Source organism: Aquarana catesbeiana, linkage group LG08 (assembly GCF_042186555.1).
Source record: "Aquarana catesbeiana isolate 2022-GZ linkage group LG08, ASM4218655v1, whole genome shotgun sequence".
NCBI lineage: Eukaryota > Metazoa > Chordata > Amphibia > Anura > Ranidae > Aquarana > Aquarana catesbeiana.
This window is the reverse complement of record NC_133331.1, coordinates 57,032,609-57,060,320: the sequence shown is the minus strand read 5'-3', so window position 1 is coordinate 57,060,320 and position 27,712 is coordinate 57,032,609. Positions and strand designations below refer to the sequence as shown.

The following is a 27,712-nucleotide window of genomic DNA, read 5'->3' as shown; positions in this document are numbered from 1 at the left end:
TGACAACTGTCTAAAGGGAGATTTCCTCTTACAGTACTTCCAACAAGCAGGCAGGAGACACAGGAAGCCGCATTATTGCAAAGGAAAGCAATGGTGTCTCCCTCTAACAGTATAGCATGACAGATGTGTGTAAATGCCGGGAATGGGCAAACAATATTGCAAAACTTTGGCTTGTAAAACAGATCACATATACGCAGACATGTGCAGTTAGTTTTGTTCGGAATCGAAAATTCATACACATTTTTCATTATTTGGGAATTCAGATGTATCCGAATTGTCGAATTACAATAGTAACGAATTTCAATGAATCCGAAAAACCGAAAAAATGTTTCGGACAAAATTCTGATAGTTTTCTAATCTAATTTGAATTGTTTTTGAATCTAATTTAAATTTAAGAAGAGAATAAAATAGAATAGAAAAGAATATAACCGAATAGAAAATAATAGAATAGAAAATAAAATAATAGAATATAATAGAGTAAAACAGAGCAGAATACAAAATAAAGGAATGGAAAAAATAGAATAGAAAATAGAAAATAAAGGGATAGAATAAAAAAATAAAGAAATAGAATAGAAAATAAAATAGAATAGAATAGAATAGAACAAAATAGAAAAAATAAAATCATCTTCCAGAATTTGAATTTCGAATAAAATAAATTTTAATTTGAATAGATAGAAAAGAATAGAATTGAAAGTGAAATAATATAAAATAATAGAATAGAAAAAACAACAGAATAGAATAAAAATAGAAAGAATATATCCTTCTTCTGAAATTCGAATAGAATAAATTTAAATTTGAATAGAACAGAAAAGAATAGATTAGAATAGAATAGAAAAAAAGAATAGAATATAATAAAATAGAAAGAATATAATCTTCTTCCAGAATTCAAATTTAAAATAAATAAATTTGAATAGAAAAGAATAGAATTGAAAATAAAATAATAGAAAAGAATAGAATAGAAAAAACAATAGAATAGAAAGAATATAACAATAAAACCTTCTCCCAAAATTCGAATTTTGAATAGAATAGGTTAGAATTCAAATGGATTTCGAATGGAATTTGAATAGATTTTGAATGGAATTTGAATGGAATTTAAATTCATTTGAATTTTCCTGAACTCGGTCAAATTGAGTTAGCAAAAACAAAACGAATTCCGAAAATGAATTAAATGAACTAAACAAATTTATGTAAATAACTAACCGAAATGAAACAAAACAATTTTTTTTTGTTCTGCACATGTCTAATATACAGTATAGTTGAAATCAGTTTTTGTTTCTATTCCATTGTGCCTTTTACAGCAAAAAATGCAATAAAAATACATCATATTGAAAAATATTATATTTTGCTCGAGCTTGTCCCTCATCCCCCAAGTTATTTCATCATATAGGGTCATTTGCTACACTATTTCTAAACATGGTGCATGGCAGAGAAAAAGCCAGTGGCACACCAATAAAAATGAATGCAGGTGTAACTTTATTGTTCCAGGATAAGCAGACACAGAGCCCCCCCTTCCCCAGCACATCCTCCTCTACAATTATACAATTAAGTTACATTTTTGGGTGAAACACATCAGGGGGAGACTTCGTGTCTGCTTATCAGGAACAATAAAGTTACACCTGCATTGAATTTTAACCACTTGATCTCCGGAAGATTTACTCCCTTCAGGACCAGGCCATTTTTGCGATTTGGCACTGCATTACTTTAACTGACAATTGCGCGGTCTTTGTACCCAAAAAAAATTGGCACATTTTTTCCCACAAATGAAGCTTTCTTTTGGTGGTATTTGATTACCGCTGGGTTTTTTATTTATTTATTTATTTATTTATTTATTTATTTATGGTACTTATATAGCGCTGTCAATTTACACAGCGCTTTACATATACATTGTACATTCACATCAGTCCCTACCCTCAAGGAGCTTACAATCTAAGGTCCCTAACTCACATTCATACATACTAGGGACAATTTAGACAGGATCCAATCAACCTACCAGCATGTCTTTAGAGTGTTGGAGGAAATCGGAGTACCCGGAGGAAACCCACGCAGACACAGGGAGAACATGCAAACTCCAAGCAGGTAGTGTCGTGGTTGGGATTCGAACCAGCGACCCTTCTTACTGCTAGGCGAAAGTGCTACCCACTGCACCACTGTGCCGCCCATTTTTTACACTATAAACAAAAAACTGATCATTTAAAAAAAAAAAAAAAACAATTTTTTACATTCTGCTATGAGCCCAATCCAATAAAAAAATGTAAAAATGTAAATTTCCTTAAATTTAGGCAAATGTGTATTCTGCTACATATTTTTGGTAAAAACAAAAAAAATCACAATAAGCATATACTGATTGGTTTATGCAAACGTTATAGCATCTGCAAACTATAAAATATATACTGAAATTTTTATTTCTTTTTTTTTTTTACTAGTAATGGCGGCGATCAGTGACATAGCAGGACTGCGATATTGCGGCAGATAATCATACACTGACACTTTTGACACTTTGTGGGAACAAGTGACACTATTACAGTGATCAGTGCTAAAAATATGCACTGTCACTGTACTAATGATACTGGCTGGGAAGGGGGTTAAAACGTCTAGGGTGATCAAAGGGTTAACTGTGTGCCTAACCAGTGTTTTTATGTACTGTGTTAGGTGCTTTTATTAAGGCAAGAGATGGATTTTGTTCCCTACTTTGCAGAAACATACAGTAAAATCCATCCCTCCCCCCTGTCAGAACTGAGATCTTCTTTGTTTTTTGCAGATTTCTGTTCTGTGTGTATAACCAACGATCAACGGGTGCCGGAGGACATTAAGTGCCTGGCACCCGCAGATCAGCATTCTGCTGTGAGTGCTCACAGCAGAAGTGGCCCGACGAGCTGGGCACACATGCCCCTGCAGGAGGAAGGGCAGAATCACATATACAGTATATATGTGATTCTGCACAGGAGAGCCACCCTGTAGCAGTAAAACTGCTATGAGGCAGGCAGCAAGTGGTTAATGGTGTGCCACAGGCTTTTGCTCTGCTGCTTATACTTTTTATAAATAGACGCGTTTCACCCAAAAACTGGGCTTATTTGTAGAGAAGGATCTCCCAGGGGTTACTTTGCGTCTGCATGTCTGAAACAATAAAGTTACACCTGTATTAAATTATAATGGCGTGCCGTTGGCTATTTCGCCTTTGGATTTACTGGTGGTTGGGCACCTGCACAGATTCTGGCACACATTCTTTCAAGTGGCTGACCCGGTGTCATGGGTTTGTGAGCCGTCACTGTTCTCACCATAGAGCTGAGTGTGGTTGTATCCTCTCAGACTTTCCACCATTGACCTTCCATCCGTCATATCCCTCCCTTGCTTCAGATTTATCTTCAATCCCAGCATATACATTAAGACCGAGTCATGAAGGTAAGCGGCATAGGGGCTCACCTACAAAGGAAGAACACATCAGATGGGAAGTTACAGGATCGTGTCAATGGAGATGAGCAAAAATTCGTTTTTACATTTACCCAAAATTCTGGTGAATAATAAGGGATTTCAGTAAAATCTGCCATTTTGGGCAATGCATTGGAGTTCATTTTTTTAACGTTTGTAAGAGTACAATGGTGTTTTAATTGGCTACAGAAGTTCCTTTCATCTATCCTGTTCTTGTGCCAAAAATGTCTCCTTATTAGCCTCATTATTTATTTATTTATTTATTTATAACAGACAAAAATTTTTTTTTTATCTTTTTAATTACAAATATTATTTACTATATGTATATATTTTAAATTATTATATTACAGTGATTTGAAAGGTTGTTTTTTTTTTTTTAAATAACAAACGATATACTTACCTGCTCTGTGCAAGGGTTTTGCACAGAGTGGCCCCAATCCTCCTCTTCTGGGGTGCCCCGAGGGACCTCCTGGCTCCTCCTCCGCATCGGGTGCCTCCATGGAGAGCCGTATTCTATGGTGGCACTCGTGCGGGCGCACTCCTGAGTCCTGCTGCTGCATCCATTGACACAGACAGCAGGACTCGGCCCCGCCCCCAGTTCCCGTGTCACTGGATTTGATTGACAGCCAATGGCTCCTGCTGCTATGAATCTGTTCAATGAGGATGGGAGACAGCGGTTGGAGCTGCGGAGCTCGTTCTCGTAGCTGGAAAGATCGGGTTCATGTAAGAAAAAGGGGGCTCTGGGGGGGCAATTGCACCACAGAAGGTTTTTCACCTTAATGCATAGAATGCATTAAGGTGAAAAACCTTGAGACTTTACAACTCCTTTAAATGCTTTTTTAGTATGTAGAGCAAAGAATAAATCCTGTGAAGCTGCACAATAATTCAGACCCGCCGATGATAGAATGATTGGCTGGTGTGGCCTGGGTTCCTGCCAGGCCACACCATGGATAAGCCCCGAGGGGCAGAGCGAAACGCGTTGGGGGTGTGGTCTAGCAGGAGCCCAAGCTGAGACTGCCATTCATTCCACCATCAGCGAGTTTGAATTGATGTGCGGCTTCACTGGATTTATCCTCTGCTCTACAGATGCTTGGAGGCAGGACAAGCTCCTTCCCTGGCAGCACTCAGAGTGGTGGGCACAGGACTGCTTCCCTCCCCTTGTAGCCTGAGCAGCACACATTCTTCATTACCGGTTCTCACAATGGTCACTGGAAGTATAACATGGCACCTCATGGCAAAAAACTCTGAGGATCTGAAAAAAAGAATTGTTGCTCTACATAAAGATGCCCAGGCTATAAGAAGATTGCCAAGACCCTGAAACACGGTGGCCAAGACCATACAGCCATTTAACAGGCCAGGTTCTACTCAGAAAGGCCTCACCATGGTCTACCAAAGAAGTTGAGTGCACGTGCTCAGCATCATATCCAGAGGTTGTCTTTGGGAAATAGACATATGAGTGCTGCCAGCATTACTGCAAAGGTTGAAGGGGTGGGGGGTCAGCCCTTCAGTGTTTAGACCATATGCTGCACACTGCATTAAATTGGTCTGCATGGCTGTCATCCCAGAAGGAAGCCTCTTCTAAAGATGATACACAAAAAAGCCTGCAAACATTTTGCTGAAGACAAGCACACTAAGGACATGGATTACTGGAACCACGTCCTGTGGTCTGATGAGACCAAGATAAACTTATTTGGTTCAGATGATGTCTGCCGGCACTGGGGAGTTACAGTTCATTGAGGGAACCATGAGTGCCAACATGTACGGTGACATACTGAAGTAGAGCATGATCCCCTCCCTTCAGAGACCGGGCCGCAGGGAAGTATTTCAACACAGTGGCGTTGTTAGGTGGGTGCGGGGGGTGCGGGCCGCACCGGGTGACACCCGCCAGAGGGGTGACACCCGTAGGTAGCGGCACGCACCGCTTACACTGCCCGCTGCCCTGATCTGCTCCTCCGTCCGGACTTGCGCTGTGTCCCTCAGCGCAGCGGACTGAAGCCGCCTCCCCCTCCTCTCTGTTTACATTTCCACAAGAGGAGGGGGAGCCCGAGGGACACACACGGCTGTGTGTATCATCCGCGCTGTTCTGAGGTCTGTAAACTTTATGTATGTGTGGGTGCAGGGGGTGTCTATGCTAATAGGGGCTCTGCACTGAGGGGGGGTGCCTATGCTAATGGGGGGCTCTGCACTGAGGGGGGGGTGTCTATGCTAATGGGGGCTCTGCACTGAGGGGGGGTGTCTATGCTAATGGGGGGCTCTGCACTGAGGGGGGGTGTCTATGCTAATGGGGGCTCTGCACTGAGGGGGATGTCTATACTAATGGGGGCTCTGCACTGAAGGGGGATTCTATACTAATGGGGGGCTCTGCACTGAGGGGGGGTGTCTATGCTAATGGGGGCTCTGCACTGAGGGGGATGTCTATACTAATGGGGGCTCTGCACTGAGGGGGGATGTCTATACTAATAAGGGGCTCTGCACTGAGGGGGGGTGTCTATGCTAATGGGGGCTCTGCACTGAGGGGGGTGTCTATGCTAATGGGGGCTCTGCACTGAGGGGGGGTGTCTATACTAATGGGGGCTCTGCACTGAGGGGGGGTGTCTATGCTAATGGGGGGCTCTGCACTGAGGGGGGGTGTCTATACTAATGGGGGCTCTGCACTGAGGGGGGTGTCTATACTAATGGGGGCTCTGCACTGAGGGGGGTGTCTATACTAATGGGGGCTCTGCACTGAGGGGGGTGTCTATACTAATGGGGGGCTCTGCACTGAGGGGGTGTCTATACTAATGGGGGTCTGCACTGAGGGTGTGTCTATACTAATGGGGGCTCTGCATTGACAGGGGTGTCTATACTAATGGGGGCTCTGCATTGAGGGGGGTGTCTATACTAATGGGGGCTCTGCACTGAGGGGGGTGTCTATACTAATGGGGGCTCTGCACTGGGGGGGGTGTCTATACTAATGGGGGCTCTGCACTGAGGGGGGGTGTCTATACTAATGGGGGCTCTGCCCTGAGGGGGGTGTCTATACTAATGGGGGCTCTGCCCTGAGGGGGGAATTCTAAACTAATGGGGGGCTCTGCACTGAGGGGGGATTCTATACTAATGGGGGGCTCTGCACTGAGGGGAGGATTCTATACTAATGGGGGCTCTGCACTGAGGGGGGATTCTATACTAATGGGGGCTCTGCACTGAGGGGGGATTCTATACTAATGGGCAGGGGTCTACACTGAGAGGGGGATTCCATACTGATGGGGGTCAGCACTGAGGGGGGAGTATGTACTGATGGGGGGTCTGCACTGAGGTGGGAGGTTGATACTGATGGAGGGGGGTCTGCAGACTCTGCACTGAGGGAGGGTGTCTGAACTGATGGGGGGTCTGCAATAAGGGAGGGGGTCAGTACTTAGTGGGGGGTCTATACTGAGGAAAGGGGGTCTGCACTGAGCGGGGGTCTATATTAATGGAAGGGGGTCTGTACTGAGGGAGGGGGGCTATATTGATGGAGTGGGGTCTGTAGTTAGTGTGGGGGGGGTCTGTACTGAGGTAGATGGTGGAGGAGGGGGTGACACCAATTTTTTCGGCACCGGGTGACACCAACCCTAGTGACGCCACTGTTTCAACATGATAACGACCCCAAACACACCTCCAAGACGACCACTACCTTGCTAAAGAAGCTGAGGGTAAAGGTGATGGACTGGCCAAGCATGTCTCCAGACCTAAACCCTATTGAGCATCTGTGAGGCATCCTCGAATGGAAGGTGGAGGAGCGCAAGGTCTCTAACATCCACCAGCTCTGTGATGTCATCATGGAGGAGTGGAAGAGGACTCCAGTGGCAACCTGTGAAGCTCTGGTGAACTCCATGCCCAAGAGGGTTAAGGCAGTGCTGGAAAATAATGGTGGCCACACAAAATATTGACACAATTTGGACATTTTCACTCAGGGGTGTACTCACTTTTGTTGCCAGCGGTTTAGACATTAATGGCCGTGTGTTGAGTTATTTTGAGGGGACAGCAAATTTACACTGTAATACAAGCTGTACACTCACTACTTTACATTGTAGCAAAGTGTCATTTCTTCAGTGTTGTCACATGAAAAGATATATTAAAATATTTACAAAAATGTGAAACTCACTTTTGTGAGATACTGTATGTATCTATATATATATACACACACATACACACACACACACACAGCGGGTAAAATAAGTATTGAACACATCACCATTTTTCTAGGTAAATGTATTTCTAAAGGTGCTATTGACATGAAATTTTTACCACATGTCAGTAACAGCCCATGCAATCCATTCATACAAAGAAACCAAAACAAATACATTCAGAAATTAAGTTATGTGTAATAAAATGGAATGACACAGGGAAAAAGTATTGAACAGGCTAACTGAAATGTATTCAATACTTCATACAAACTCCTTTGTTGGTAATGACAGCTTCAAGATGTCTCCTGTATGGAGAAACTAGTTGCATGCATTGCTCAGGTGTGATTTTGGCCCATTCTTCCACACAAACAGTCTTCAAATCTTGAAGTTTCCGTGGGCCTCTTCTATGAACTCTGATCTTTAGTTCTTTCCATATATTTTCTATTGGATTCAAGTCAGGTGATTGGCTGGGCCATTCTAGCAGCATTATTTTCTTTCTTTGAAACCAATTGAGAGTTTCCTTGGCTTTGTGTTTGTGATCATTGCCTTGCTGAAATGTCCACCCTCATTTCATCTCCATCATCCTGGTAGATGGCAGCAGATTTTTATCAAGAATGTCTTAGTATGGGGTGTGGCCTGCACGGGCATGTGAGCGGAGGCACTACACGGAGCTCCCGCTGCATCTCCTCGTTTGATCCTGTTCCCGCTGTAGATCCGAACCGGCACCGACCCAAACCGCTTGACACCACATCCGAGGGGACTCAGGAGTGAACAAACCGACTCACAGAGCCCATGATGACCCGCAAAGGAGAGAAAGATGCTGCGGCCACAGCAACCATGGAGGTCCAAGATGGCGCCGGCTCTCCATAGCCTCAGAGAATGGCGCGTGGCGCTGACAAACAACAGGAGGTCAGCGGTAAGTCCCTCAAATCTAACAAGACACAGGGGAAAGAGCAGCCCAGGGACATGCTTTATTATACTCAAAGGCTGCAGGGGACAGGCTGCTCCACCTCCACCCATACACAGGCCCCTGCTCCTGATCTGGACAGACAGCACAACCTGTCTGCCTTGGACAACACACAGCCTCTGGATATCTCCCCTTTCCCTACCCCTGACATATTTGACACACTGCAGGAAGAAACCCCTCAACCCACACTCACTGAAATCCTGCGTGCAGTCCAGAGGCGCAATGCCTCAGTGGATGGCCTGAAAGAGAGGTTTGGAGGGCTCACAGAAACAGTTTCCCTGATGCAGCAAGATCTCCAGAAAATAAGGGAGAGAACCATGGCTGTGGAGAGCAGGATTAGTGACATTGAAGATCAAATACCGCCGCTCACTTTTGACACCAGGGCAGCAATACAACAAGCCGCACAGGCCAATGCTAAAACTGATGATATTGAGAACCGGCTGCGGCGAAATAATGTGCACATCGTGGGGCTCCCTGAAAAGATTGAGGGCCGGGACCCCACGGCATTTACAGAACAATGGATGCAAGATATCTTTGCAAAGAGGCCCTCACATCACTGTTTGCGGTTGAGCGGGCCCATCGCACACCACCTCGGCCACTCCCACCTGGTCATCCACCATGCTGGCAAGGCTCCTAAACTACAAAGATCGTGAGATAACACTTAAGCTGGCCATACACCTATAGATTATCTGCAGATTTTCTATGGTTAGATGGAAAAAGTGGAAGATTCCTCCATCCACACAGTTTAGCATACATGGAGAAATCTGTTGCACTTTTTCCATCTAACCATAGAAAATCTGCAGATAATCTATAGGTGTATGGCCAGCTTTAGGCTGGCATGGGAGAAAGGCTCTGTTCTCTTTGAGACTAAGGTCTCATTCTATACTGACTTCTCGGCTAACGTACAGAGGAAGAGATCTAAATTTGCTGATGTGAAGAAACGTCTACAAAAACTTCAAGTGACATACGTAATGCTGTTTCCAGCCAAATTGCGAGTTACAGCCAGAGGGCAATCCACATTTTTTTAATCGGCCTCTGACGCAGCCGCCTGGCTGGACCACAATGAATGCGACCTCCGACGACACAGAGACGCCAACAGGGGGGACTAATACCCGGAAATCCATTCTGGTAGGAACGGTGTGATCACTGATGCTTCTTCTCAAGTTTATCCTTTCTACAGTGGGGCACATTACAGTTTGCCCAAATCAGCGCTATCAATAGCTTCTGCCACCACGCTAAGCGCTATGTTCAGCACCATGCAACAGTGTCTAAGTGGTGCATGCACGCTTCTACTATGTACCACTGTGTCCTAGTTGAGGGGGCAATCTTGTTGGTGCCCGGTTGGAACCTGTTTGTTCATCAGACACTGGCCTGTGGGGGAGAGGAGACGGATCATTCCCACCCCGTTCAAAGTGGCTGCGGTCACTCAGCAGGCCAGATTCATGTTACTCTATGCATCCACCATTGTGGCGCAGTTGCGCTCTGTTTTGTAATCTAAACTTCACTACTTTATTGAGCTTAACCTTTTCAGCCTTCAACCTTGTGCCACGCAAAGTCAGCAAGCGGCTACATGCACGACCGAGGGACTGATTTTCTAAGTATACTATGGCTATTACTCTATTAGTGTCTTGGAACGTCCGGGGAGTGCATGACCCATTAAAAAGCACTATGATTAGCACGTGTCTGAAGAAATTTCATCCAGCCATAATAGGCCTGCAGGAGACTCACCTCACAAGGGATATGGTGAACTTTATGCAATATCCCTGGGTGGGCAAGGCGTATCACTCCACTCACTCTACCTATTCCTGCGGAGTAAGTGTGTTGATCCATAAATCCTTGGCTTACCGGGAATAAGACTCAATGATTGACCCACGGGGGCAATATGTGTTTCTGTATTGCAGACTGTTTACCTTAACAGTGATTATTGCATTTGTGTATATCCCCCCTCTATTTTCTAGAGAGATTTTACGACACCTTCTGTCGTTTTTGGTTGACAAGCCCGAAGTCCCCACCATAAATCTGGGAGACTTTAATGGCTACCTGGACCCTAGGTTGAACAGGCATCCTCTGGTCCAGCCTCCATCAGGCGGAAGAGGCACTATTCTTAGCAGTTTGCTGGTGAAGGTGGGATGGACAGATGTATGGCGAATGAAACACCCTACAACCAAATCATTTTCGTGCTTCTCCAAAACCTATGGTTCTCTTTCCAGTATAGACCTGTGTGTTGGCTTTTCAAATGCCAGGCTTTTGAACCAAGCTTAGCCTCACTCCCCCTCCCTCATCACTTGCCAGCGGCTCCCGCTGCTGTGTCTGAGCCAATGAGGGGGGAGAGAGCGGAGAGAGCTTCTGCTCTCGTGCACATCGTTGGTTCAAGATTGGGCTCAAGTAAGTATAAAGGGGGGCTGCACACAGATGGTTTTTTACCTTTAACCCTTTCATGACTAAGCCTATTTTTGAAATTTGGTGTTTACAAGTTAAAATCCGTATTTTTTGCTAGAAAATTACTTAGAACCCCCAAACATTATATATATTTTTTTAGAAGAGAATCTAGAGAATAAAATGGCGATTGTTGCAATATTTTTTATCACACGGTATTTGTGCAGCGGTGTTTTAAACGCAAATTTTTGGAAAAGTGACACTTTCATGAATTTTAAAAAATCCAAACAGTAAAGTAACCCCAATTTTTTTGTATAATGTGAAAGATGATGTTACGCCGAGTAAATAGATACCAAACATGTCACCCTTTATAATTGCACGCACTCGTGGAATGGCGACGAACTACGGTACCTATGAATTTCCATAGGCGATGCTTTAAAAATTTTTTACGGTTACCAGGTTTGAGCTACAAAGGAGGTCTAGGGCTAGAATTATTGCTCTCGCTCTGACGATCGCGGCGATACCTCACATGTGTAGTTTGAACACCGTTTACATATGCGGGCGCGACTTCCGTATGCGTTTTCTTCGCTGCGCGAGCTCGCGGGGACAGGGGCACTTTAAAAATTTTTTTTTTTTTTTTTATTTATTTTTGTACTTTTATAAATTGTGTTTAAAAATTTTTTTTTTTTTTTTTTTACTTTTATTGCTGTCACAAGCAATGTAAACATCCCTTGTGACAGTAATATGTGGTGACAGGTACTCTTTATGGAGGGATCGGGGGGTCTAAAAGACCCCCCATCCCTCCTTTACACTTCAAAGTATTCAGATCGCCGAAAACGGCGATTCTGAATACTGTGTACTTTTTTAAATTCGGCGCCATTGGCAGCCGAGTAAACGGGAAGTGACGTCATGACGTCGCTTCCGCGTTTACAACAAGAAGGCTGGAACGAAGCCGTTCACAGCTTCGTTCCAGCCCGCCCCCAGCCGCCGAAGATTCCCGATTGGACACCGGGCCTCCCGATCGCACGGGAGGCCCAGTAACAGCGGCGGGAGGCGGCGGGAGGGGGGGGATGTCCCCTCCCGCTCCTCCGGTATAACAACCGAGCGGCTTTTAGCCGCATCGGTTGTTATACTCGGGTAGCCGATCACCCACTGAAAACAACGGTACCGGGATGATGCCTGCAGCTGCGGGCATCATCCTGGTATAACCCCAGAAAGCCGAGTACGCATATGTGCGTATGGTCGGCGGGAAGGGGAATTATGCTTGGAATACATGAAGGTAACAAAAAAATCCTTCAGCCTTTAGGACCACTTTATGCTTGGATCAAATTAACTATGCATATACCATACCTGTGGGATCCCTCTAGAAAGTAGGTGTCAAACTGGCAGCCCTCCAGCTGTTGCAGAACTACAAGTCCCTTGAGGCATTGCAAGGCTGACAGTTACAAGCATAACTCCCAAAGGCAGAGGCATAATGGGACTTGTAGTTCCACAACAGCTGGAGGGCCGCCAGTTTGACACCCCTGCTCTAGAAGCTGAAAATCTCTGTAGCAGGCACCGCTACTCCAGTGATCTCCACTAGCTTCTGAGTCCCATGCCAAGCAGCTTCCCAGCTGCTTTGCGAACACAAGAGGTTGCCCACTGGGCACTGGCACCATTCAAAGAATGCTTTGTATTTTATAAAGTTATGCAAAGCATTCTCTGATTGGAAGAGGTGGAGATTATGACATCACTGCCCGGCCTCTCTGTCCAATCAGAAAATGCAACGCAATCTGTGAATAGTGCCCATGCTGAACTGCTGACATCCTATGTTCACAGGGCAGCAGGGCAGCCACTTAACTGCTAGTAAAGTCCTGCATTAGATGTGCTGAATTGTATTATATTATATTTGAATTATATTAATTCGCTGAATTATATTAATTCACTATTGTCACACAAGTGGGTGGGTGAGACCCTTTTTTGAAGCCTATCAGACTCTAATCACATGCTTCAAAAAGAAAAAAAACCCCATTGGAATTAATGCGTCTGGAGCCCCGCTTGAAGATTAGGGGGCCGGACCCATGGATAGGGGGGCTGAGCCCCTGCGCCCCTGCGCCCTGCATTACAGGCCACCACTGCCTATCAGTCCTGTAAATATCTCCTAAACTTGCACCATTTAGGAGATATTTACTGTATTTACTATATTTACTGTATACTGTGCCGATGATGTCCTTGTGCTGTTTCTTCAGAGCCCTGTGCCATGTCCGGCGGCTCCCGCGCGCATGTGCATGAGTGACGTCACACGTCTCTGGGCAGTCACACAGCCGGAGTCCACGGACCCAGAAGGAAGGCGGTGAAGATGAATGCGGCCTCCAGCGGGGACAACAATGGCTTCATTTTCAGGTATGTTTCACATAATGTGCTAGTATACTATGCATACTAGCATATTATGCCTTTACTTTGCAGGTCACCAAAAAAAAAAAAAAAAAGAGGCAGTATTTACTTCCTCTTTAAACCCCCGTTCACATTGAATGTGGCTTTGAAATTGTGCGACTTCATCTGAAATTTCAAAGCCGCATGTCAGTGCGACTTCAGGTGCGACTTGAAAGACATCTGTGTGGCTTCATGCAAAGATGTCTATCCAAGTCGCAACCGAAATCGCCAAAATTAGTGCAAGAACTACTTTTTCAAATCGATGTGGCACCACAAAGTCGGCGATGCACCGAATTGAACACTGCCATTGCCGACAATAGGGTGCAACTTGTCGCTTCAATGTGAACGAGAGCTAAATACTAAAAGCATTTTATAAATATAGGTAGTGTAATTTCATGAATCTGACCTGATAGCAGCCTCTTGAAGTTCCTATGCAGTAGAGCTGGGAGAGAAGCAACACAAGCAGCCAATCGGTTGTGCTGTTTGTGTTAAGAAGGAACACGCTAATAAGAGGAGAGAGCAGAGAGCAAGCCCTTTAAATACTGCTTAACTTCAGCAGAGAAAAATCAGGTCTCCTGTCCTGACAGGGCTGTGTAAAGCTCAGGACTGGATAGAAAGAAATACAAATCCTTTGGAAGGTGTGTTCAACTTTAAGAACACAATAAGAATTCAACTTTAAGAACACAATAAATTACCTGGCTCTCAGAAGTGATCTGGCTGTAGTACGGAGGTCCTTTCAGTTTCTCATAGACCTGCTTCATGAAGGACGTGTAGCTGTAACTGGAATTCAGGGCGATCATGAGCACCGGGTCATAAGCCCTAAATTTACCTTGGGTGCTTTCACTGACTAATGTGTCCTTCCAAAACTGTTCCTGAAAAAAGAAAAAGAACACTTTAGATCAAGAAAATAAATTTCATTTAATTTTGCTATACATTGCTACAAAGTTTATGAAAGTTCTAAATAGAAAGATGCAGAAAAGAAAACGAAAAATGGTAAAAAGTAAACACACTGGTAATAAAAAAGGGCAAAAGCAAAAAGAGGGTAAAAACAGACATAAAAAAAAAAACAACAAAAAAAAAAAAAAACACTTTAACCACTTGCCTACTGGGCACTTTTACCCCTTTCCTGCCCAGGACAAATTTCAGCTTTCAGTGCTGTCACACTTTGAATGACAATTGCACGGTCATGCAATGCTGTACCATTTTTTATAATTTTTTTCACACTTTTGGTGGCATTTAATCACCACTTGTTTCTTTTTTATTTTTAAATAAACGAAAAGACAGGCAGGTTCATGTGACATGTGTCCAGTTTATGACTCCTGATTAAGGATGAGCTCAGGTACGCCACGTGCCCGCGCCCGCCAGGAAGCTGACACTCCGCAGCGCTAATCACAGGTAGTGAGACATTTCCCGATCTGTGCAGCCGCGGATCAGGAAATGTCTCACTGCCTGTGATTAGCGCTGTGGAGTGTCAGCTTCCTGGCAGGCGCGGGCTCATGGACTTGGGAACACGCCTGAGCTCACCCTTATGCCGCGTACACATGATCGGACATTCCGACAACAAAATCCTGGATTTATTTCCGACGGATGTTGGCTCAAACTGGTCTTGCATACACACGGTCGCACAAATGTTGTCGGAAATTCCGAACGTCAAGAACGCGGTGACGTACAACACGCGTATGACGGGCCGAGAAAAATGAAGTTCAATAGCCAGTGCGGCTCTTCTGCTTGATTCCGAGCATGCGTGGAATTTTGTATGTCGGAATTGTGTACATACGATCGGAATTTCCGACAACGGATTTTGTTTGTCTGAAAATTTGAAAACCAGCTCTCAAATTTTTGTTGTAGGAAATTCCGACAACAAATGTCCGATGGAGCCAACACATGGTCGGAATTTCCAACAACAAGCTCACATAGAACATTTGTTGTCGGAAATTCCAACCGTGTGTACGCTGCATTACTCCTGAATCATGGCCCCAGTCTTCAACAACTCCTATAACATCCTTGGTCATCCATGATCTTGGACCATCTCTTAATGCAGTGTTTCTCAACTCCAGTCCTCAAGGCGCCCCAACAGGTCATGTTTTCAGGCTTGCCATTTTTTTGCACAGGTGATTTGATCAGTTTCACTGCCTTATGGGCGTACACACGATCCGAAAATCGGACGAAAAATACCGCTTTCGACGCAATCGTACGATAATCGGATCGTTAGTACAGAGCTTTCGAGAGACGATCACGACTGCCCAGCACAGGTGAAGAGAACCAAACCACACCACAATCCAATGCCTGATCACCACTGTCACAATGTGAGTGCATTTTAAAGAAAATTAAAGCTGTTTTTTACCAGGTTATTAAGCTTAGAGCGGCGCTGCTCTTTTTCTCCTTTTCTCATTACCCCAGAGACGATTCTGCTCTCCTGAGCTGGCTGCCACCTTCATCCTCTGCCAGAACCTTTAATATAGGTCTGGATCCAAAAAGGAGAAACGGATTTAAAACCTTCCTAACAAGAACTGGATACAACCACTAATATCTCCTTTAACATTCTTCACCCATCCACATATTTACCTTAAAAGTGGTTCCTGCCAGCGCTCCATCTCATCCTCTTTACTACAACACATGACATCACTTCCGATTTTTTATTCTATCGTACGAGAATTTTCGTAACTTTAGTAAACTCTCGATTTTTGATATGCGACTAGCATGCAAAAAAAAACAAAAAACGGACGAACTGTCATCCAATTTTCAGATCGTGTGTATGGGCCATTAGTAATTACCATAGCCATTTTATCTGAGGGAAATCCTGAAAACACGACCTGTTGGTGCGCCTTGAGGACTGGAGTTGACTGCATATCTGCAGTCTCTGACCATCTCCTGTTGCATTCCATTGACTGATTATTACAGTATGTACAGCCCTTTGGTGATGTCAGGGGCAGAATTTGAGGCCCCTCTATATATCAGTGTTTTTCAACATTTATGTAGTCAAGGCACCCTTTAGAATTGTGCACAACCCCAGGGTGCGTCCGAGCCTGAGCGCTTTTTTTCTCGTTGTTTTTTTATTAGTTTGCTCTATGCTTGTGAAACATGCAAAAAAGGTGATGGCATGATTTTTAAATTGAGCCCCATGATATTTTGGTACCATGTATTTAAGTGGGCACAACCATGCAATTGGTGGATGCGTGGGGGTGCCATTAGGAATAAATGGCACCTGTGTGCAACGCAACTGCAAATGGTAACGCAGTTTTGTGTGGTGTGGGAAAAGTGCGCAATTTCACATGTTTTCACATGTTTTAATGCACTGCACCTGGTGTGAAAAAGCCCTAAAATGTAGTTTGTAGGGCAGAGTTAAGTGGTCAGTAGGTTGTAAATCCCTCCATCCCTCCTGCTAGCAGAACCCCCCCCCAGCACAAATCCCACCTGCAAGCCACAAACCCCTTTACCTAAATCCCCTACCTAAATCGGAGTGCCGATAACGGACATCTGTTTACCTCCATGATCAGCTGTGATTGCACACCGCTGATCACACAGTAAAGAGCCGTTGATTGGCTCTTTACCTCAATCCGCATTCACCGAGCACAGCGGGCGTGTGGCAGGCGCAATCATGGGACGCTGTCATATGACATCTCAGAACTAGACGACTGCACTATAGTCGTCATTCGCCTATAGCGCGGTCGAGAAGTGGCTAAGTCCTGATTCACACAGCACACCGCATATGATTCACAGAGGAATTGCACCGCATTCTGTGCAGTGCGATTTGAGTCTATTCATTTTGAATGGCTCAAAGCACACCGCATCCACAGGTGTGGACAGCTTTTTTTTGTTTACACTTATGCAATCCAGTTCAGGCAAACGCACTGCATTTTGCGACCCCCTTTTGGGGCGTCGTTAACTCTTAATTGGCACCCACAGCATGAGCACAGTGTGATTGCTATGCTGTGTGGGAAACACACAGGAATCGCTGCATTTCCCACACTGTATCAGGGTGAACCAGAGTTTATTTCACACAATAAAGCACACAGGAATGTGCTGTGCGTTCCTGTGTGATTCACATGCAAATGGCACTAATTTTTAAAGCGCATAGCAACAGGATTGCATAGTACTACTGTACTATGCGATCCGGTGCAAGCAAACATATTGCGTTTGCAACTTGCATTTGGAGTGTCGTTAAGTTAAGACTGACATTCGCTGCAGATCGCAGGTGCAGTGCATTTTAAATGCAATGCGGGAAATGCGTATGACTGTTTGTGGACTGCAGTCTTCAAATCATTCCACAGATTTTCAATGGGGTTTAAGTCTGAGCTCTGTCTAGGCCATGCAGGGACATTCACCTTTTTCTCCTTCAACCACTGTGTGGTCATTTTTGCTGTGTGCTTTGGGTCATTATCATGTTGGAAGGTAAACCTTCTTTCCATTGACAACTATCTGGCAGAGGGTAGCAGATTTTCCTAAAGAATTTGATGGTATTTTTTTTAAGGGAAATTTACAAGTTCTGTATATTATTGTATTCTATTTTGTAAGTTTTGTACATATTGCACATGGCACTAATAATGTTTTCATTACATGTTTGCATTCTTTCGAGTCCTGATTAGAATTAGACTTCCTATGTTACGCCCCTTGTTACTATGTTACAAGTACAATTGTAATATTAATGTGATACCTAAGTAATCATGTGTATAAAAACCTTCAAATACGTCAAATAAATCAGAACAGTTTTTTTGGAAAGATGCTGAGTGCATCTTTTGTGTCTGTTGCCTACTGGAGTAGTTATTAATAATTTGGAACCACTAATCAATATGAGGATAGGAGTTGCCTATCTATAAAATTTCTGGAACATTTGCCCAGCCATTTTTCCTTCTATCCTGACAAGTGCTCCAGTCCCTGCTGCAGAGAAACGCCCCTATAACAGGACATTACCACCTACATCTTTTAAAGGTTTTTAAAAACGTATGAAGTTTGTCGCCACTGCACGGATGTGCGTAAATTTAAAGCATGGCATATTTGTTATCTGTGTGCTCTGCAAAAATCATCTTTTTTTTTACCAAACATTTGGGCAATATAGTGTGTTTCCTGACAGACTCCATGGCCGCCTATGTGTGGGTTAACCCCACTTCCGCTCCAATGCTATAGGACCCCATTCCTATAAATTTGAGCTTACTGCTAGAGACTGCGTTCCTTTTTTGTCCTCCTCATTTGGATCTACAAACAGAGCTCTTACATTTACGGACGTCCAATCGATCGAGGTTGATTCCGAGCATACCTTTACTAGTGACAAGATAGCCCAGGGCCCAGCCATGGGTGGGTGCATGGCTCCAGGCCACTGTGCTCGATGGTGGGGACGGCCTCTCTATGCCCAGGCGTGGATCGGCTGGCAGGTCTGAAGACTTTCTTTTCCATGGCAGCTAGTTTTTGTTTGTCTCCGTTGTGTGCCTTCCCTCCCATCCCCTCTCTCCTCTATGGCGCCTGTTCCAGGACACGGCTCCCTCTTCCGGGTCGCAGCTCCGGCACGCTTCTGCGATCGGACTTTGCTGTGATCGTGTGTAGGCAAGTCCGTTTCGTTAGAACTCCGTCGCAACTCCGTTGAAAAGTCCTTCGGAGTTCAGGCGTACGAGAAGTCCGCTCGTTTGTACAGGGCATAAGGCAGTGATTGGGATTTCGGTGTCCTGTACACGGCTAGGCTCCCAAAAAGTCTCACACACGTGGTATCCCCATACTCAGGAGGAACAGCAGAATGTATTTTGGGGTGTAATTTGGGATGGCATGTTTGAGCAATATATCATTTAGTGACAACTTTGTGTAGAAAAAAAAATTGTAATTTTCCCGAAACTTGTGGCAAAATATAAAATATTCCATGGACTCAACATGCCTTTCGGCAAATAGCTTGGGGTGTCTACTTTCCAAAATGGGGTCATTTGGGGGGGGGGGTTGTACTATCTTGGCATTTTATGGCCTCCGAAACTGTGATAGGTAGTGAGGAGTGAAATCAAACATTTACGCCCTTAGAAATCCTGAAGGCGGTGACTGGTTTTCAGGGTTCTGTACGTGGCTAGACTGCCAAAAAGTCTCACACATGTGGTATCCCCATACTCAGGAGAAGCAGCAGAATGTATTTTGGGGTGCAATTCCACATATAACCATGACATGTGTGAGCAATATATCATTATTTTTATTATTATTTTTTTTGTCAATTTTCAATCACTTGTGACAAAAAAATGTAATATTCAATGGGCTCAACATGCCTCTCAGCAAATTCCTTGGGGTATATACTTTCCAAAAAGAGGACATTTGGAGGGGGTTTGTACTGCCCTGCCATTTTAGCACCTCAAAAAATGAGGCAGTCAAAAGCTGCGTAAATTCCAGAAAATATACCATAGTTTGTAGATGCTATAACTTTAGCGCAAACCAATAAATATACATTTATACACATTTTTTTTACCCAAGAAATGTGCTTGAATACATTTTGACCTAAATGTATGACTAAAGCTGAGTTTATTGGATTTATTTTCGGTCTTTTTTCATTTATATCGCAAAAAATAAAAATCCCAGAGGTGATCAAATACGACCAAAAGAAGTTTCGCCCTGTGGCCACTAGGGGCGCGCGCGCTCGCTGCACGCCCCCCGAGCCAATGCGAGTGCCCGGCGGTCATGATCACCGCCGGGCTCCTGCGATCGCCGCCGAGACACGAAGAACCGGTATCTCTTTGCGTAAACACAAAGTTTCCGTTTCTCTGAGGGGAGAAGTGACAGATCGTCTGTTCATACAGAGTATGAACAGTGACCTATCTCTTCCCCTACACAGTCCCCTCCCCCCTTCAGTTAGAAACACAAACAGGGAACACAATTAACCCCTTGATCGCCCCCTAGTATTAACCCCTTCACTGCCAGTGAAATTTTTACAGTAATCAATGCATTTTTATAGCACTGATCGCTGTAATAATGCCAATGGTCCCAAAAATGTGTCAAAATTGTCCGATGTGTCCGCCATAATGTCACAGTCCCGATAAAAATCGCAGATCGCCACCATTACCAGTAAAAAAAAAATTAATAATAAAAATGCCATAAAACTATCCCCAATTTGGTAGACACTATAACTTTTGCGCAAACCAATCAATAAACGCTTATTGCGATTTTTTTAACCAAAAATATGTAGAAGAATACATATCGGCCTAAACTGAGGGAAAAAAATGTTTTTTTTTATATATTTTTGGGGATATTTATTATAGCAAAAAGTAAAAAATATTGTGTTTTTTCAAAATGGTCACTCTTTTTTTGTTTATAGCGCAAAAAATAAAGACCGCAGAGGTGATCAAATACCACCAAAAGAAAGCTCTATTTGTGGGAAAAAAAGGAGGTCAATTTTGTTTGGGTGCAGCGTCGTACGACCGCACAATCGTCAGTTAAAGCGACGCAGTGCCGAATCGCAAAAAGTGCTCTGGTCATGAAGGGGGTAGAATCTGCCGGGGCTGAAGCGGTTAAAGTAGCGCAGTGCCAAATTGCAAAAAGTGCTCTGGTCATGAAGGGAGTAAAAACCTTCTGGGAAGTGGTTAAAGCCTGCTGGCTTCTGTGAGACACCTGCTGGTGGACACTGGAACTGCAGCAATTAGCCCAGAGCGGCACAGTGCCACCAGCAGGTGAACTCAATCCTAACTGTGCCTTGGCAAAATGCCCAAAAATGTTATACAAACCAGTGGGTGGTTGAAGCCTGTCTTTTAGTTACACAAAGCCACATGTGCACCATTATGACCTTCTAGCTGCCAACCCCCTAACGACCAATGGCGTCAGCAGTTGATAAGGAGGATGTCAGTCGCCTGTATAGTATCCTTGTTAGACCCTCCCCTGCCTCTCTTCATCAGCTTTTGGGTCACATTAGCTGGAGAAAAACAGAGGAAGAAGAGAAACATTGGAATACTAGTCAGCACCAGTTTGCACCTCTACTGTTGGGTCTCCTATGTGTGTGGATGTTGCTGCATTATGTAAAACTATTATGCCGCCTACACACGAGCGGATCTTCCGTCAGAAAAATCTTGGACGGTTTTTCCGACGAAATTCCACTCAAGCTTGCCTTGCATACACACGGTCACACAAAAGTTCGCTGAACTTTCGACCGCCAAGAACGCAGTGACGTACAACACTACGACGAGCCGAGAAAATTAAGTTCAATGCTTCCGAGCATGCATCGAATTGTTTCCGAGCATGCGTAGGAATTTTACGAGTGGGAATTGCTACAGACGAACGCATTTTCGGATAGGAACTTTTTCCGACCGAAAAATTGAGAACATGCTCTCAATCTTTTGCTGGCTGGAATTCGGCCAGCAAAAGTCCGATAGAGCATACACACGGTCGCATTTTCCAACCAAATGCTCTCATCGGACTTTTGCTGGCCGAATTTCCGATCGTGTGTACGCGGCATTAGAATAGTGTTTACATTTTAGGATGGGGTACCTCAAGATTGTCCATAATTTTAAAGGATGCCTCGAGACTGTCCATAATTTTAAAGGGTGCATTGACTAAAAAAGGTTGAGAAACACTGCTTTAATCTATGAAACTGATCCCCCTGTAGCCGGCTTCTCCTCCTCTCCCTCCCATTCAGCTTTCAGCTGCTGCAGGGGGAGCCACAGGGGGATTGGTTACAGTAATTGCAACAGGGGGTACAATTCCTGCCATGGAGCATGAAGCAAGGCATCACAACCACAGCATGTGTACTCCCTAAAGTGCTGCTTCTGCAGCTCATTGGGTAGCAGTTGGGGGATAGACAAGTTGCAGCTCAATCACTGGGTTTTACCGCCCCACCCACCCAAACTCACAGTTTTGGATGGCAGCATATTTAGAGCCAAAGGGCCATATGTGACCCCTGGGCCACAGGTTGTGTATCAGGGCTCTGTAGTTTTCTTCATCTTCTATCACTTTGGTACTAACCAGGAATCCGCTGACTTCGAACTGCTGCAACATAATAAACACGTAGCGTCCATCTGTTAACCCTTGTTTCTCCGCCTCCTGTAAAACGACTTTGGCATCTGCTGAGCTGGTCACTAAAATGATCACTGGAAGAAAAAATAAATATACATATATATTTTTTTACTAATCAACTTAAAATATATTTAACCACTTCAGCCCCGAAAGGATTTACCCCCTTAATGACCAGGCCATTTTTTGCGATACGGCACTGCGTTATTTTAACTGACAACTGCGCAGTCGTGCGACATTGTACCCAAATAAAATTTATGTCCTTTTTTTCCCCCACAAATAGTGCGTTCTTTTGGTGGTATTTGATCACCACTGCCGTTTTTATCTTTTGCGCTAAAAACAAAAAAAGAGCGAGTGTTTTGGAGAAAAAAAACAATATTTTTTACATTATGCTATAATACATATCCCAAAAAAATATATAAAAATAACAAATTTTTTCCTCAGTTTAGGCCGATATGTATTCTTCTACATATCTTTATTAAAAAAATTGCAATAAGCGTATATTGATTGGTTTGCGCAAAAGTTATAGCGTCTACAAAATAGGGGATAGATTTATGGACGTTTCATTTTTTTTAATCGTTTTTACTGGTAATGGCGGTGATCTGCAACATTGCGGCAGACAAACCTGACCCTAAGTGACACTTTTTGGGGACCAGTGACACCAATACAATGATCGGTACTAAAAAAAATGCACTAATTACTGTATAAATGACACTGGCAGGGAAGGGGTTAACTACAGGGGGGCGATTAAGGGGTTAACTGTGTTCCCTCAATGTGTTTCAAACTATGTCGGGGAAGTGCTGACAGGAACAACACAGAGATCGCTGTTCCTGATCACTAGGAACAGCAGATCTCCATGTTGTCCCCTGTCAAAACGGGGATCTGCCTTGTTTACATAAGCAGATCCCCATTCTGCCACACATATACACAAAATAATAAAGATTTGATTTCAAATATATATTTGTATGACAATTTAAAACACATAATTATTGATATTAATTATTTGGTTTTACTCTGTATTCCAAGGACTTGGAAAGGAAAAGGAAAGGAATGTAGATTTTAGATACACTTTGGGTGCCAAGCAAAGAAAGCAAGTAAATGATAATCACACATCCTAATAGATGCAGTTAAAAAAAAGATTTTTTTTTTTTTTTTTTACCTCGTGCAGCTGAAGCAACTAGAAGAAGATTTTCCCGAAGGTTGTCCAGGTTCCCCGTGTCAAATTTGATCTTGGCTGTGATGGTGAAGTTGGCAACCAGTTGGTTTTCCAAGGACGACCAGAGTTCGTCAATCTTCTCCCAGGTTGAGCCCCCTGAAGCCCCTCCGAACAGGGCGATATACCGCCATTGGAAATAATTTAAGGTCTTCTCGCAGGCTTCAGATATTCTCTGGAGGGGTGACACCATTTTGACGTAAGTGTCATAAATAACAGTGTTGTCCATTTTTGCTGTCTGACTCACAAAACCGAACATTGGAATATTCCAAGAGGAGGCCAGCAAGCCTGTGACCTGGATGGAGAAGGAACAGAGCAAATTCACAAAATGATTCCTTTGACTGCTGTAGGGTCTCTAACCTTAAAGTGGAGTTTTAACCCTTCAACACTCCAACATAGGGTGGGCAACTACATGGGAAATGAGGTTCAATGTAGAAAAATGTAAAATAATGCATTTGGGTAGTAAAAATATGAATGCAATCTGTACACTGGGGGGAGAACCTCTGGGGGAATCTAGGATGGAAAAGGACCTGGGGGTCCTAGTAGATGATAGGCTCAGCAATGGCACGCAATGCCAAGCTGCTGCTAACAAAGCAAACAGAATATTGGCATGTATTAAAAAGGGGATCAACTCCAGAGATAAAACGATAATTCTCCCGCTCTACAAGACTCTGGTCCGGCCGCACCTGGAGTATGCTGTCCAGTTCTGGGCACCAGTCCTCAGGAAGGATGTACTGGAAATGGAGCGAGTACAAAGAAGGGCAACAAAGCTAATAAAGGGTCTGGAGGATCTTAGTTATGAGGAAAGGTTGCGAGCACTGAACTTATTCTCTCTGGAGAAGAGACGCTTGAGAGGGGATATGATTTCAATTTACAAATACTGTACTGGTGACCCCGCAATAGGGATAAAACTTTTTTGCGGAAGGGAGTTTAACAAGACAAGTGGCCACTCATTATTATTAGAAGAAAAGCGGTTTAACCTTAAACTACGTAGAGCAGGGGTCTTCAAACTGCAGCCCTCCAGTTCAGGAACTACAATTCCCATCATGCCTAGTCATGTCTGTGAATGCCAGAGTTTTACAATGCCTCATGGGATGTGTAGTTCCGCAACAGCTGGAGAGCTGTAGTTTGAAGATTCCTGACGTAGAGGGTTCTTTACTGTAAGAGCAGCAAGGATGTGGAATTCCCTTCCACAGGCGGTGGTCTCAACGGGGAGCATCGATAGTTTCAAGAAACTATTAGATAATCACCTGAACGACCGCACCATACAGGGATATACAATGTAATACTGACATATAATCACACACATAGGTTGGACTTGATGGACTTGTGTCTTTTTTTAACCTCACCTACTATGTAACAGAAAAACACATTTTGGTTTAGTTATATTTTAAAGCAATATTAAACTCAAAATCAAACATTTATTATATTGCAGCTTATCAATTCTTAAATGTGATGGTTGCATTAGTTTCCTTTTTTTTAGGCTTTTTTTTTTCTATTTTCATCTGGTGATCCACCCAGCACGTCTGTTATTTTTTACAGCACAAACTCCCCAGCAGAATATATCAGTTTACATGGATGAGACAAACCACCAAACCCAGGACCCTGCATCACTATATCTGGTCTCCCACAATACACAGAACATGAAAATGCAATTACCGGTATTTTAGTAAATATAAACTGCTAAAAACCTTATCTCATCAGCAGTCTTGTGACTTTTATCAGTGTCTGGTTAAAGCTTGTAGAAGGAGTTGATTGTCCTGAGGCTGCAGGACCCCTGACCCTCTGTCTGGACAGTGCTAATTGTCCCTGTGCTAGTCACATGCACTCTCCCAAGAAAAAAAAAAAATCTCTAGCAATACACACCAAACTGAGCATGTGCAGCGTGCCCCCAAGGCTCTGTACTATCGGGAGATGGATTGGGGACAGTGAAAGAAGGGGAGGATCAGAGAAGACAGCCTTTTTAAACAATGCAGAGGATTAACCTCTTAGGTTCCACAACGAATATAACAAGCATGCTTTACTGCATATACAGACTTCACAGATTTCATTGTTGTGGGTTTAGTAACACTTTAACACTGGAAGGTGATTAAAATGATCAGCTTTTTATTTATTTATGCAAAACCAAAAGGAAAAAAAACTGTTTGCTATAACTGATTATAAAGTGTGAGCTGGAGTTTGGCTTCAATGTGTTAGTGTATCTAGATCTGCTAATACATTTAACACTCCCCTCCCTCCTAGACTAACAATGCTCCCTTCTGCTGTGCTTCCTATGCTCATTCCTCCAGAGCTGTGTCATGCGTTACTGACCAGATCACCAGGTGAAAATAGATTGGAAAAGCCAAAGAAAAGAAAACAAAGTCAGCCGCCACATCTAATGAATAGTAAGCTGCAATTTTGGTTTGGGGTTTAATACGGCTTTAAGGAGTTAATTGACTAAAGGCAAATAGGCTGTGCACTTTGCAAAGCGCAATAGCTCCAGAGCTTAGTAAATAAGGTAAAGCTTCGCTTTGCAAACAATACCCAATCAGGTGTAAGGAAAATGTAAAAAAAAACAGCATTTTTACTTGCACATGATTGGATGATGGAAGTCAGCAGAGCTTCTGATCATTTACTAAGCTCTGGAGTACCTGCTCTTGCAGAGTGCACAGTCAGTTTAGTAAAGCAACTCCATAGTTACATAGAAGTTAGTAGCTGCATGTTACTAGCCCTAGAAAATGTCACACGTACCTCGGCTGCTTCTGGACAAACTGGCCCAAAAATTGCGGCAATTTGGCGCTTCTTGACCTGGTCGATGAACGCAGGGAGGGAGGTCTTGGCGCTGCAGCCGCAATCGGCGTACACGACCTCCCAGGTCTTGTTCCCCAACTGCTCCATGTCCCACTCTTTGTAAATCTTATCGATGGCCAGTTCAATCGCAGAGCCCAGGCGCTGGGCACTGAACGGGTATGAGAAATTCCATGGGGCCTGGAAGCCCAGAAATATTTTTGACCCCAGTCCTTCTGTGTCATTGACCACGCTGATCACCTGAGTCTCTGCAACGAGAAAACAGATACAAAGGGCACAGAGGATGAGCAGCATTGTGGAGGAAGAGCAGAAGGTTCAAGTAACAAGGGATGACCTTTTTTTTTTTTTTTTTCCCCCCTACCCAAGACACGAAGACCTCAGCGGTGTTCGATCCGAGCTACTTATACCTGATATCTGTAGAATTCTCCTGTGTCTTCTACATGTCCCTTATGAAACAACCCTCATTAGCAGAGTCGCACAGCCTCCAGTGACAGCTGAGGTCCTCATTGGCCCTTAATTCTGTAACCCTTTGAGGACCACCTCTGTAGTAATTTTATATAAAATATTTCACCCTTCATTCCTTCCAGAACACTAAGATAATGTTTTCTATGAGTGTAAATTGTTACAATTTATTTTTTCTACTTTGAAGGTTATGTAACAAATAAATAGTTGAAGTTTATAAATCTCAAAGTTGATATGTTGCTTTATTTTTGTACTTCAGGCTGCTTTCACACTGCTCTGTTGAAAAAACACATCAAAAACGCTTTTTTTAATGCGTTTCCAGAATTTTTAAACCCTGGTTCACACTGAATGTGACTTGATTTCATCTTGAGGTAGCACAATTCCAAAGCCACAGGTCAGTGTGATTTCAGGTGTGACCTGCCAGACATCTGGATGGCTTTATGCAAAGATGTCTATGCAAATCATACCTGAAATAAAACAAAATAGTGCAGGAACCTTTTTTAAAAATCGGTGCAGCAGTCGGAATCACACTGATTTGAAGGGGGGAAAATAACAAAGTAAAATTTATTTTACAGATACCTTTACAAATGTATGAATATGGCGGGGGTGGGGGGGGGTGGGTGAATCAATCAAGGAGGAATCTTGGGGACCTATAAATATAATTTTCACCTCTTTTTTTCATTCCTTCTTCCATCTCAGGATTGGAACAGATCCCTGATAGTGACAGTGATGTATCTTGCTTTTTCCATAGACATAGATAAAGAGATAGATAGATACTCTATATAGAGAGAGAAAGGAAAGAAAGAAAAGAAAAGGAAAGAAAGAAAGAAAAGAAAGAAAGAAAGAAAAGAAAGAAAGAAAGAAAGAAAGAAAGAAAGAAAGAAAGAAAGAAAGAAAGAAAGAAAGAAAGAAAGAAAGAAAGAAAGAAAGAAAGAGAGAAAGAAAGAAAGAAAGAAAGAAAGAAAG

General features: G+C 43.5%; 1 protein-coding gene across 1 annotated transcript in view; it reads right to left on the bottom strand.

Moving 5' to 3' along the window:
- The window catches only part of LOC141106667 (guanylate cyclase 2G-like), a 93,361-nt gene extending 66,100 nt beyond the window's left edge, over positions 1-27,261 (bottom strand). Inside the window, exons 1-5 of the mRNA XM_073597608.1 lie at positions 26,228-27,261; positions 23,444-23,792; positions 22,237-22,361; positions 14,022-14,198; positions 3,276-3,420 (exon numbers count right to left, since the gene is read on the bottom strand). Of these exons, the coding sequence (XP_073453709.1) occupies positions 3,276-3,420; positions 14,022-14,198; positions 22,237-22,361; positions 23,444-23,792; positions 26,228-26,578 (1,147 nt within the window). The 5' untranslated portion in view covers positions 26,579-27,261. The remainder of the gene's footprint in view (positions 1-3,275; positions 3,421-14,021; positions 14,199-22,236; positions 22,362-23,443; positions 23,793-26,227) is intronic.
- Positions 27,262-27,712: the final 451 nt, after the last annotated feature.